General features: G+C 42.8%; 1 protein-coding gene across 1 annotated transcript in view; it reads left to right on the forward strand.

Moving 5' to 3' along the window:
- tdrd6 (tudor domain containing 6) overlaps positions 1 to 13,488 on the forward strand; it is a 34,412-nt gene extending 20,924 nt beyond the window's left edge. Inside the window, exons 10-21 of the mRNA XM_060915703.1 lie at positions 5,157 to 5,220; positions 6,196 to 6,250; positions 6,352 to 6,410; positions 6,486 to 6,525; positions 11,592 to 11,659; positions 11,752 to 11,806; positions 11,893 to 11,963; positions 12,064 to 12,102; positions 12,869 to 12,926; positions 13,042 to 13,094; positions 13,185 to 13,239; positions 13,337 to 13,488. Of these exons, the coding sequence (XP_060771686.1) occupies positions 5,157 to 5,220; positions 6,196 to 6,250; positions 6,352 to 6,410; positions 6,486 to 6,525; positions 11,592 to 11,659; positions 11,752 to 11,806; positions 11,893 to 11,963; positions 12,064 to 12,102; positions 12,869 to 12,926; positions 13,042 to 13,094; positions 13,185 to 13,239; positions 13,337 to 13,488 (769 nt within the window). The remainder of the gene's footprint in view (positions 1 to 5,156; positions 5,221 to 6,195; positions 6,251 to 6,351; positions 6,411 to 6,485; positions 6,526 to 11,591; positions 11,660 to 11,751; positions 11,807 to 11,892; positions 11,964 to 12,063; positions 12,103 to 12,868; positions 12,927 to 13,041; positions 13,095 to 13,184; positions 13,240 to 13,336) is intronic.
- The last annotated feature ends 140 nt before the right edge of the window (positions 13,489 to 13,628 follow it).

Here is a 13,628-nt window from a genome sequence, read left to right on the forward strand (position 1 = left end):
TTCTGCCGAGCTACTTTGTGCATGTATATCCTATCGAGCTAGTTGTCGAGCTACTTACTGCCCCTTCCGGAAGTGACGAGTGACGAGACCACAAGCGGGAAACACAACAGCCTCGGTCGGCATGACAACAGTAGTAGCGAGCAGCAGAAGAGGTCAGGAGGAACAAACGAAGAAGAGAAAATGGCGATGTAGAGCTCTCTGAAGTGTGGGGGGAGCACAGAGGACGGCAGGACAAAGCTTCTGGTACTAATAGGCTTTTTATTGTCAGACTTTTCAGTGTTCTGTGTTCTAGTCCAGGGATGAGCTCTGCCTCCTTAAATAGGGCGCGATTACTGGGAAGACACACAAACACAGGTTAATTACCGTCAGGTGTAGTGATTCTGCCACTCACCTTCCCTGGCTCCGCCCTCCTGTCACAGACCGGCGCTTGACCACGCCCCCACTGCCACAGGCAAGCAGAAACGTGCACTTCTGGAGCAATGAGGAGACAGAGTTCATGCTCATTCAGCTTAAGGAGTTGAATATATTAAAATTCATGGACGGGAGAAAAATGCGCAATGGAGAACACGGAACTGATAACTTTGTTTACACTCTTGAATAGCTCTTCTTCATGACGACAACCGGAAGTGTACCAACACGATGGGGCGTGTAGCGCCACCTGTGGCTCGGGTGCACAATGCACCTCACACAATAGCCCGATTTCATTGTGTGCATGTAGGATTGGATTTCTCTGGCACCCCTGCTGGGACCTTCAGCTCGATTACCGACAGCAGCTCGATTTGGATGTGCATGTAAACGTAGTCAGTGTGACGGTCCTGGTATGGCTAAAACCGGTAGGGCTCTATCTCGAGCCCTTTGTTCTCCCTCTTCTCAAATCAAATGAAAAGGGTTGTAGAATGGCTGCATAGTTCCTCTCTTGTTTTAAACACTGATAAAACGGTATCCATGTTCTTTACAAGCAAAACCAAAATCAGAAACTATCCTGAAATTACAATCAACGGGCAAGCCATAAAGAATGTAACCGAGTTTAAATACCAAGGCATCACTCTTGACCCGACTCTTAGTTTTAAATCTCATGTAAAAAAACTCAGTAACACACTGAAGTTCAATCTATCAAATTTCAGATACATACGCAGCTCTCTCACTACTGATGCATCTAGTTTATACTTAAATGCAATGATTGTCTCATTTTCTATACTGCATCACAAGTTTGTCACAAGCCTGTAAAACAGTATTAAGACCCCTCAGCTCAATTTACAAAAGTGCCATAAGGATCCATGTCAGGAGAAAACGTTCTTACCACCACTGTCTTGTGCTTCGTAAATATAACATATTGAGCCTTGAAAATCTAATTAGGCATGCAAATCTCTGCCTGCTTTTTAAAATTATACATAATGATGCACCACCACCTTTGAAACAATTTATTTCTTTGTGCTCAGAGGTATCAACACGTACCACTAGATCAGTGTCGAGAGGGGAATGTAGTGTCCCACTACGAAAGACTACATTTGGTAAATCATCTTTTTCTTCTGTAGCCACAAATCAGTGGAATAACCTCCCAACAGAATTAATATCCTGTACAAATTTTAAGTCTTTTTCACATTTGACAAAAATGGATATTATCAACTCAATTATGTACACATGGATAGAAAAGGATAGTTGGGGCATTTTATTGAATGTGGTGGGGGGTGGGGGTATTGGGTGTGTGTGTGTGTGGGGGGGGGGGGGGGTATGCAGATCTTGCACTTTTTAGTGTGTGTGGGGATTGTGAGGGATGCATGGTAGCTGCGGGGTCTTAAAAGTCTTAGTCTTAAATTTAATATTCCAAAATTAAGGCCTTAAAAAGTCTTAAATTGCTTTGCCCAAGTCTTAATTTTTTAAACAAAGGTCTTAAATCTACTCGTACTATTCTGCAATGTGAAAACATGGGTTTTGCGTAACATCAGTGAATTTCTTGGAGTATGCGCAAAGAAAGAAACAATATTGATGCATTTTCGCGCCGGCGCAATCGTCGGAGTCTGTGGTGGAGAGGAGACTCTGCGAATCGCAGCATGGGGAAGTGTCGTTTTAATCAGCATTGGCTTTCAGATGAAAGATATCGTGATTGGGTGAGGGAGGTTCCTGGAAGCGACGTTGAAGCAAGATGCTGTGTTTGTCGAAAGACCTTCAAGTTGTCCACTATAGGTCATTTAGCTTTAGAGTCTCACATGAAGAGCTCAAAGCACATTGCATCTGCCCTCCACCGCCACCAGCCCATCGCTCAGTTCTGCACGGTTCAATCTCCGAATGCACCTGGAGTTGGCACTAGCACCACTGTCGAACGTCAGCAGCATCAGCCAAGCCAGACATCATCGGCAAGGCTAGCACCAACACAAGGGCCGAGCAGTGGCATGATGGGTGTCGGTGGAACCCCAACACTTTGGGCAGAGGTGCTCTGGATTTTAAAAACAATTACGGAACACCACTCGTACAGCTCGAATGAGGGCATAAGCGAACTCTTTAAGGCTATGTTCCCAGACTCGGAAGTCGCTACAACATTCTCCTGTGGAAAAAACAAAACGTCTTTACATAACAAAATTCGGTCTTGCTTGTCTTGAATGTAAAGATTTGACAAGCAATGCACATAATGACTTAAGTATATAACTTTTATAATAAAAGTATTTTTACTTGAAACATTTGTCATTATTGGGAATTTGATCTGGTGTTCTACGACCGCATAATGGGTGCGATGTAGGTCTTAATTCTCATTTAAGTGGTCTTAAAGTCTTAAATTTATGGTGGTCAAACCTGGGGAAACCCTGGAATGGGAGAGTCCTGTGTGTGTTGGGGGGGAATTTTCTTATTTTATCTTATTATGCTTGTGCATGACCATTAGGTGTGGGAGGGTATAACCTACTGAAATGTGAAGTTTTGGTGGTTTGGAGAGCATGTCTTGCGCTCTCTCTCTCTCGGTTGGAGTGGTAAAACTTATGCTCTGTGTAAAGAGGGGGTAGTGGGATGGGATAATGCATATTTGCACTGGCTTGCACATTCCTTTGCACATTTCGCTTAACTTATGGTGTGTGCGCGTGTGTGTGATTGTGAAAAATGCTGCTGCTATATATGCTTTATGAGGCTATCCACTTCTATTCTGCTGGTCTAAATCACTACAAATTGCTCTAATGACAGATTTGGTGACATTTCCTGTACATTTTATTTATCTTTTTTTATTACATCCACCTGCCAAGGGACTACAGGCAAAAACTAGCATGTACTGCTATAACCTGGTACAGACATCTGTCCTTACCACAAGGATAATGTTTAATTTGTACACTGTCCTTTTAAAAAATAAAAAACTGAAACTTCTCTTCCCCAACTAACTCTTCATCCCTATCACACAAGATATGCACTGTATCTGAAATCACCCCAATTTTACCAATGAGCTCACCATCTAGAGAATTCTATATAGAGGACTAGATAGGGAGTAGTGAAATGAGTGATTTTCAGGCACAGCTCATGTTCTGTCATGAAAACATGTTTTGTTGGCGTGCCTTCCAGGCAGGGGCTCACCGATCTACGTTATTTCCAGGCATCGTTTTGTGATGGGAGATTTAAATGTTTTTATTTTGTTGTTTTCATCTCCACACCTTGCAATTACATCTAAAATCGAAAGTTTGTGTTAAAATCTATAAAATGACACCCAGGAGACCTGTTCATGTCGGTATTACCTTTAAGAGGGTTGTCAAGAAAAGTCGATTCAAGAACTTGGGAGAGCTTCACAAGGAGTGGACTGAGGCTGGTGTTAGTGCATCAAGATCCACCATGCAGAAACATCTTCAGGAAAGGGGCTACAACGGTCACATTCCTAACATCAAGCCACTCCTGAACCAGAGACAACGACAAACGTCTTCCTTGGGCTAAGGAGAGAAAGAACTGGACTGTTCCTCAGTGGTCTAAAGTCGTCTTTTCAGATGAAAGTAAATTTTGCATTTGGAAATCAAAGTCCTAGAGTCTGGAGGAAGAGTGGAGATGCACAGAATCCAAGGTGTTTGAAGTCCAGTGTGAAGTTTCTGTAGTCTGTGATGATTTGGGGTGCCATGCCATCTGCTGGTGTTGGTCCACTGTGTTTTATCAAGTCCAAAGTCAACACAGCCGTGGTTTGCTGACAATATTACTGTGCTTGATTGGCCAGCCAACTCGCCTGACCTGAACCCCATAGAGAATCTATGGTGTATTGTCAAGAGGAAGATGAGAAACGCCTGACCCAAAAATACAGACAAGCTGAAGGCTGCGATCAAAGCAACCTGGGCTTCAAGAACACCTCAGCAGTGCCACAGACTGATCGCCTCCATGCTATACTGCATTGATGCAGTAATTCATGGTAAAGGAGACCCAACCAATATTGAGCGTATAAATGAACATATTTTTCAGAAGTTGGACATTTCTGTATTGTAAATCTTTTTTTTTTTTTTTTTAAATCTTAGGGAATATTCCAATAATCAGAAATCCAGTATTTCAAATTTTCATGAGCAATAAGCCATAATCATCAAAATTATGGCTTGAAATATTTCACTTTGTGTAGTGAATATATAAAATTGTACCTTTTTAAATTAAACTATGAAAAAATGAACTTTTTCCACAATATTCTAATTTGAGATGAACCTGTAATATCTTTTGTCATGGTATATAGTATTCTGCAAACCCAGGTCCTGCAATAGACAATATATATATTTCAGCCATCGGAATTCCCTGCTGTGATCAACCAGTCCTGTCCTCTGAGTGAACACTGACACTTCTTGTAAAAAAAAAAAAAAAGCAACATCAGGACCCTTCCTCACTTGCAGAAGCTAAAATACTGTCTAAAAGGTCACATTTTACTGTTGTGTGTCAGCATTGGAACCACTTTTAATTTTGATAACCAGATGGTTGTAGTTACAGATAATTAGGAGGGGAAGTCAAGCATCATCGGGTTGCAAAGTGAATTGTTTCATTTTGAAATTGGGTTGCGTCGCATATCTTTGTTTCACATGCTAAAATAATCTCTACACCACTGAAAAATGGTGGGTAATTTTGTGTGTGAAGTCAACACTTCAAACTAGAGGAACATGAAAGAGATTTGAAAACTGAGTTATTGGGTCTTCCACTGAAGATGTAAAGGAAACGGTGATTGTATTTAGTACAAAACAAAGAGACCAGAGAAGCTCCAGACTCTGCCAACTTGACAAAAGGAGCCAAACTGAGGTAGGACAATGAGCTGATGTCCGTTAGGCAATGCTTGTCCTCACCCATGTAACTAGTAGTAAACAGCAACCCACAAAATTTCTCATCTGTTAAGTCATTTTCTGTCGCTTGAAGAATCAGTGTGCTTTGTATGTACATTGTGATGGCGTGAAGTCATTCAGTGCGTTTACATGCACATCCAAATCGAGCTACTGTCGGTAATCGAGCTAAGGGTCCCAGCAGGGGTGCCAGAGAAATCCAGTCCTACATGCACACAAGGAAATTGAGCTATTGTGTGAGGTACATTGTGCACCCGAGCCACAGGTGGCGCTACACGCCCCATTGTGTTGGTACACTTCCGGTTGTCGTCATGAAGAGCTATTCAAGAGTATAAACAAAGTTATCAGTTCCGTGTTCACAAGAAGAATGACGACGAGGACCGCAACATCGAGAGAGAGAAGATGGACGACAACAACGAAGCAGCTCAGCACTTGTTGAACCGCTTGTGGTCTCGTCACTCATCACTTCCGGAAGGGGCAGTGCTGAAGTAAGTAGCTCGATAGGGTTTACATGCACTAAGTAGCTCGGCTACAATCGCATAATCTAGGTCGCGTAGCTCGATTACGAGAAATCCAGTTCGGTTTGATTTCAGCCGAGCTAAGGTGTTTCCATGGCATTTAGAACTTCGATTTCAGTTGAAGTTGTTTCTAGCTAGGTTGCTACTGCCACTAGCTCTTCTTTGAACCATGAGCTGTTACTCTAACTATTGGCTCCATTGACGAGTGAATTACCCCCATTCACCTCAAACCCAAATCTGCCCATAAATGTTTTGTAGGCTTTCAAATCAACATGTGTAATCTGGAGGGGTTTCCCCAGAATTCAACCCAGGAAATCTCACCGCAGAGCAGCATGTTTACACCAATGTATTGATTTGTTCCATCTTTTTATTTTGGTTAGAGTGTCCCTTTTAAGTACTACTTTTACTTGTTACTACAGCCTCAAGACAAAAAGCATGATTCCTGTTTCGATGACTTGATGGTAGAATCTGAAAGTAAGTAATCTGGGTTGGTTGAGCTACATGGATCATTCTCAGGGGAAGCTCTCACTTTTTTCTTTATGATGCCTGTGTGACTGTTTTGGTTTAATTAACAGAACCTGTGCAAGATGCAACTCGAGGTCCAGATTTAGGTCTTGATACTCCTCAGGAAATGGTGGGTTTTGTTTTGTTCCTTTCATTTTTATTTACAGCAGCAGTAACATTTCTTCTTTTATTGTGTTTTCTACAGAGTAAAATGTTTGTTGGAGATGTTTCAGTTGAGCAAAATGGTAAGTTAAACACTTCCATGACAAGAACGCTGAACAAATGTGGTTTTTGTAATGTAACACGACATTTAATTAACTTGCATTGTACTATAACATAGCCTACTTGAAATGGGTATTGGTTATACAATAATACCTTCTGTCAGGACATTCTGCAGTAGATCCAGGCAGAAATGTAATACCGCAACATGTTCTATAAATCACTGCTCCTGACAGACCTGAAAGTGGAGACTTTTTCAGATTTAATTCAAGGGATTTAAGAAAAATATTACGTTTAACTGTTTTAAGAATTGGTCACTTTTTATGGTCCCTCCGTTTTTACAGGCTCAGAAGTAATTAGAAAATCCAACATGATTATTTTTAGTACTTTGATGCAAATCCTTTGCATTTAATGACTACTTGAAGTCTAGAACCGGGCGGCGCAGTGGTTAGCGCTGTCGCCTCACAGCAAGAAGGTCCGGGTTCGAGCCCTGTGGCCGGCGAGGGCCTTTCTGTGCGGAGTTTGCATGTTGTCCGCGTGGGTTTCCTCCGGGTGCTCCGGTTTCCCCCACAGTCCAAAGACATGCAGGTTAGGTTAACTGGTGACTCTAAATTGACCATAGGTGTGAATGTGAGTGTGAATGGTTGTCTGTGTCTATTGCCGCTTTTCCACTACCAACGCGGCTGAGTTGGGCTGAGCCGTGCCGTGCTGAGTGGGGTTGTTGGAGTTGCATTTCGACTACAACCGCGCTGAACCGTGCTGGCTGGAAGTGGGTGGACACATTGGGTGGAGTTAGCAAAAGTGAGTGGACGTCACGTGATGTCGTTAGGCGCCGCAAACAGTGACATCAGTGAGCTTTTAAGCGGTAGTCTCACGACCCGGATAGTAAACAATAAACATGGAGGACATGGGGTCGTTAGTGTTGCTGGTCTTGGTGCTGTGGCTTGTTGTCACCGACAACGCCAACAGATACTGGCAAGAGCGTATAGATGAGGCGAGGCGCATAAGGCTTCAGAAATTCTCGTAATTCGTAATTCTTCTTCTTCCGGGTTTACGGTGTTTACAGATCCCAGCGTGCTCGCGGGGCGTGTGTGGGCATGTGAGGACACTCCTCCTCACCAATCAGTGCACAGGGGAGTGTCTCCTCACGCCCCTAGCCCCACTCGACTCGGTTGGGCTCACTTCAGCCCTACTCCAAAACCATGCGAGTTTTGGGTGCTGAGTAGGGCTGAAGCGAGCTGAGTCGTGCTGCTCTGAGGTAGTCGAAACGCAAGCCGTGTCGGGCTGAAGTGAGCTGAAAAAAGGTAGTGGAAAAGGGCCATATGTGTCAGCCCTGTGATGACCTGGCGACTTGTCCAGGGTGTACCCCGCCTTTCACCCGTAGTCAGCTGGGATAGGCTCCAGCTTGCCTGCAACCCTGTAGAACAGGATAAAGTGGCTAGAGATAATGAGATGAGAAGTCTAGAACCCATGGAAGTCACCAAATGCTGAGTTTCTTCCCTTGACATTCTTTATCAGCCCTTTACTGCAGCCGCCTACAGTTGCTGCTTGTTTGTGGGTCTTTCATTCTCAGTTGGATTGAGGTCAGGTGACTGACTTGGTCATTTAAGAACATTTTCATGGTATCTTTTGGGTCATTATCAATCTGTAATGTGAAGCGCCATCCTACCAGTTTTGCAGAACTTGACTGATTCTGGGCAGAAAGTACAACTCTGTGCACTTAAGAATTCATCCTGCTCCTTCCATCAGTAGTCACATCAATAAATACCACAGACTCAGTTCTGCTGGCAGCCATACATGCCCATGCCATAACACTGCCTCCACCATGTTTGACAAATGTATGTTTTGGATCATGAGCCCTTCCTTTTCTTCTCCATTCCCTTTTCTTCCCATCCTTCTGGTATAAGTTAATTTGTCATGAGTCTTGTACCAGATCTGGGCAGGCTGCCTCTTTATCATATATATATTTTTTTAAAATAAAAATGTTTGTTAGCAAAGTCTAATCTGGCCTTTGTTCTTATGTTACTGGTGGTTTGCCTCTTGAAGGTGTCTTCATTCCACTTGAAATTCATGAAGGCATCTCTTGATTGTAGAGACAATGATGCACCTACCTCCTTGAGTGTGTTCTGGACTTGACTGAAAGGATTTTTCTTCAAGGAAAGAATTCTACAGTCATCCACTTTAATGATGACCTCTTTCGACCACATATTAAGCTTCCATGAACAGCTACCAAATGTAAATTTGACACCATATCAACTCCAGACATTTTTATCTCCTTAATTTATGAAATAATGAGGATACAATCAACACCTGGCCATGAAACCACTGATTAGTCAGTTGTCAAATTACATTTGAACCTATGGAAATGGAGGAAATTTGTCAAAGAAAAAGGCTGTAATTCTTAAATGGTGAATGCAATATTTTGTTAAACCTTTGAATTAAAGCTGAAGGCTTCACTTCAATCACACCTTGATTGCTTCATTTCAAATGTTATTGTGGTGGTGTTCAGATGGAAAATTACAAATGTGTACAAATACTTATGGCCCTGACTGTAAATCCAAACCGCTCAAAGTTTTATAATGTTATCACCACTCCATCCACCGACATTCGGTAGGATTTGTGTTAGGAAGTATTGTGATGTAGAGAGCTGCACTTTCATGGTGTGTAAATTACTGTCTAATAATATATACCCACATGCATACGTATGTGTGCAAAATGTCTTATTAGTAGCCATATAATGGTTAACTTATTTGGTCATCACAGTTGCTTATCCAGACACTTAGGTTCAGTTACATACATCTCATCTCATCTCATTATCTCTAGCCGCTTTATCCTTCTACAGGGTCGCAGGCAAGCTGGAGCCTATCCCAGCTGACTACGGGCGAAAGGCGGGGTACACCCTGGACAAGTCGCCAGGTCATCACAGGGCTGACACATAGACACAGACAACCATTCACACTCACATTCACACCTACGCTCAATTTAGAGTCACCAGTTAACCTAACCTGCATGTCTTTGGACTGTGGGGGAAACCGGAGCACCCGGAGGAAACCCACGCGGACACGGGGAGAACATGCAAACTCCACACAGAAAGGCCCTCGCCGGCCCCGGGGCTCGAACCCAGGACCTCCTTGCTGTGAGGCAACAGCGCTAACCACTACACCACCGTGCCGCCCCCAGTTACATACATTTCCTTTTATAAATTAATTGAATACTCCTGTGCAGGGTTGTGCTTATAATATTGTCCCAACATGATGTTGCATTACCACAATATCCAGTCAAGCAGATCTGTGATGTGTTACCAGCCCTGGAAACCATTACACATTTATAAAGGTGCTCTGTGAAAACATCAGAATACGCTTGTACAAGTTATCACTCACAAATGTACTAAAAGAGCAGCCTGTAAACAAGAGAAGAGTCAGTTGTGAATCTGGAATGATTTTAAATGCTGCAATATTAAGTCACTTTCTCAAAGCCCCACCTCCTTCCTCCTGTGTTCATGTGCTCTCATTATCTGTCAAGATAAATGGAGAATATTTTAAGCTCGTCTCATTTATTTGTAGCCGCTTTATCCTGTTCTACAGGGTCGCAGGCAAGCTGGAGCCTATCCCAGCTGACTACGGGCGAAAGGCGGGGTACACCCTGGACAAGTCACCAGGTCATCACAGGGCTGACACATAGACACAGACAACCATTCACACTCACATTCACACCTACGGTCAATTTAGAGTCACCAGTTAACCTAACCTGCATGTCTTTGGACTGTGGGGGAAACCGGAGCACCCGGAGGAAACCCACGCGGACACAGGAAGAACATGCAAACTCCACACAGAAAGGCCCTCGCCGGCCACGGGGCTCGAACCCGGACCTTCTTGCTGTGAGGCGACAGCGCTAACCACTACACCACCGTGCCGCCCCTATTTTAAGTTTATAATGGGAAATAATGTTGAGCAATACGTGTTCAACTTGAACATTAGAGGAGTGTGTATATATTTAACGTCAGTAAATTATATTTATTAGGGATGCCACTGAAAACCCCAACTGAAAATGGTCAAAACAGTTCTTGGTTTCTCAAGCTGAGATTTTAAAAGACTTCAGATTAAATAGGCTTAAAACAAATTATTTTAATGATTAGGAAGTGAATTACACCATTTTTTGTTACTGGTGCTCTTCTGCTCAAAACTGAGCAGCATCAGTAGAGAAAATATCAGCCATGTGAACATCAGACAACTGGTTTGTGAAACAGTTGTAATGTGATATTTGTTTTTTTTTTTTATACTGTTTACAATAGTGCAGAATCACTTGACTCACCTGGATGGTGTACTTAAGTTTGTTTTGCAGCAGCAGGGGTGAACGTTACTGCAGTAACAACTTTTAACGTTTTATTTGTAACTAATTTTCCCTGACCGTTTATTGAGTCATTTGTATGCAGCTTTCCAATCAGCCAATTGTGGCAGCAGCACAGTGCATAAAATCATGCAGGTACTGTACAGTACATGTCAAGAGCGCCACTTAATATTTAGAAAGAAAATAAAACTGACACAGCTGCGGCAAAAACAGTAGAGGAGGCAAACCTGAAATGTTTTCCAACGTGAGTGGTTAAATACCTTATCTGAAAAAAAAAAAAACCTGCCCAAGTACACAGTTATCTTGCTACTTATGACGAGCCTACTTCTGATATGATGGGCAAGGTAAAACCTACCAAGGCTGTCAAACGCCATTTCTTTTGCCTCTTGGTGCTCTTTAACTTTGCCTTGTTTGTTGTCTGTAACTTGCATCATTAACCATTTCTACATGAATAAGTTAACTGAATTCTTGGTAATTGGTGATGTGAATTGTAAAGTAAATCAATTTATAGTAGATTATAAATTATTTCAAATGCTCGTACTACTTTTGTATAAAATGGGAACATCTCATCTCATTATCTGTAGCCGCTTTATCCTGTTCTACAGGGTCGCAGGCAAGCTGGAGCCTATCCCAGCTGACTACGGGCGAAAGGCGGGGCACACCCCAGACAAGTCGCCAGGTCATCACAGGGCTAAAATGGGAACACACTGTATGAAAAGAATCTGTAATGTTTTTCCTCCTGCAGAACCAGCCATGGAAATGAATCCAACACTCGAATTAGTGCAAGATTCATGCTGTGCTGTGAAAGTACAGGTAAATTAGCATGTGGGTGGGTGGGTGTTTGTTTGCTAACATAGTCTCTTGTTCAATAAAAAGCATAAATTTACTCTGAAGTTTCACATCAGGTTCAACCTCTGGAAGATACTGAGGAGACGAGTCCTCCAGGAGAGGAACAGGGAGGTCTGTTTAGTGTTAAAATATTAATGAATAATCTAATATTAATCTGCAAAAGGATCTGAACCTTTTTACTTGTACACTAACATTAGAACATGTGACAAAGACGTGTGAGCAGGAAGATAAGCTGATGGACTTCACATCAGCGATACCACCACAGAAGGTACAGTTTTGGGGTTTTTTTGTCTTTATTTCAGTTCATATGTACTCTGAGTGCACACATGGGCCAGAGATATAAAGCTTGATCATGTTAACTGGACCAGGAGAGGGAATCTGAGGCTGAAACTGATCTCTGTTTCAAAGTCACAGGAGAAAGTGCTCTTTAATTTATTATTCGGGTTGAAATCCTCTCATCTTCCTCATCTCATTATCTCTAGCCGCTTTATCCTATTCTACAGGGTCGCAGGCAAGCTGGAGCCTATCCCAGCTGACTACGGGCGAAAGGCGGGGTACACCCTGGACAAGTCGCCAGGTCATCACAGGGCTGACACACAGACAACCATTCACACTCACATTCACACCTACAGTCAATTTAGAGTCACCAGTTAACCTAACCTGCATGTCTTTGGACTGTGGGGGAAACCCACGCGGACACGGGGAGAACATGCAAACTCCGCACAGAGAGGCCCTCGCCGGCCCCGGGGCTCGAACCCAGACCTTCTTGCTGTGAGGCGACAGCGCTAACCACTACACCACCGTGCCGCCCCTCATCTTCCTATACAGAATATTTCAAATGTTTCGATCACTTGGCCTGTTCCTGAAACTTCTAAATGAACAGGAGGCAAGATCTCAAAAGAAGCAAAGAAAAGCAGCTGCTTTCGTCTCCCCATTAATGATTGTGTATTTTCCAGCTGGAGCAGTGACGGTTGATCAGGCGCTCTTTCATTCTGTCCAGGATGCATTGAGATGCTTTTGCATTCACGGTATAAACGTATGCGGTTGTATGCATCCCAGACCAACTCCAAATGTGGTTTGAGTGCTTGGATGACAATGTGAGACAGTGCGGTTAAACTCAGGACGCTCTTTAATGTCAGGTGTGAACGAGGCTTTAATTTCATGTTTTTATAGGAGCTGGCTGTGGAACTGGATGCTGATCTTGATTTGGCTTCTGCAGTTAAAGTGATTGGTACGCCAGATTGCTTTACAAACACGATCCCTTTCTGTAAACCAGCTAATAGCAAAACAGGAACATTTTGTGTGTTTATTTTTAAATATAACTGTTATGACTCTTGGTGTTACAGATGGTAGTGACTTTGTGAGTGAGACTGAACAGGGGTTGGATACATCAGACATGGTAAGGATACTTCCCCTGGTGTTGATGCATTTAAAGTTTATTTTGATGGATATTTGCAGGCTATAAATTTCACATTATTTTGAATTTTAGATAAAAGTCAGTAGCGTGGAGACTGAATTTTTTGCTGCTGATATGGTGTCTTCTGGTGAGCTGTTGCATTTTATTATGAATCACAAAGCCATCAGCAGACATGCATGACCCAGTTTCTGAACGTATGCAGATGACTGTCATGTGCTGTGCAGACTTGCAGAAACCATTGGATGCAGAGGAGCTCAGAGCTTCAACAGTTACACATCTGTCCCTTAGAATTGAGGACACGTCTGATGATAACATCTTTGTGAGAGTGTGGCAGGTTTCCTCATCTGAGGCGAACGAGCCCAGTGATAAAGAATAGCTGCAGCTTGATTTACTTGATTTAAACACACCCTTTTACCCGCAGTGTCTTGGGTTGCATTTTTGCACTCGTATCTAATTTCAGGGTTTTACGTTCTGCCTGAAATTTTCACCGGCTCTGCTAGATTTATTTTTCCCTTT

The sequence above is a fragment of the Neoarius graeffei genome, chromosome 3 (assembly GCF_027579695.1).
Source record: "Neoarius graeffei isolate fNeoGra1 chromosome 3, fNeoGra1.pri, whole genome shotgun sequence".
NCBI lineage: Eukaryota > Metazoa > Chordata > Actinopteri > Siluriformes > Ariidae > Neoarius > Neoarius graeffei.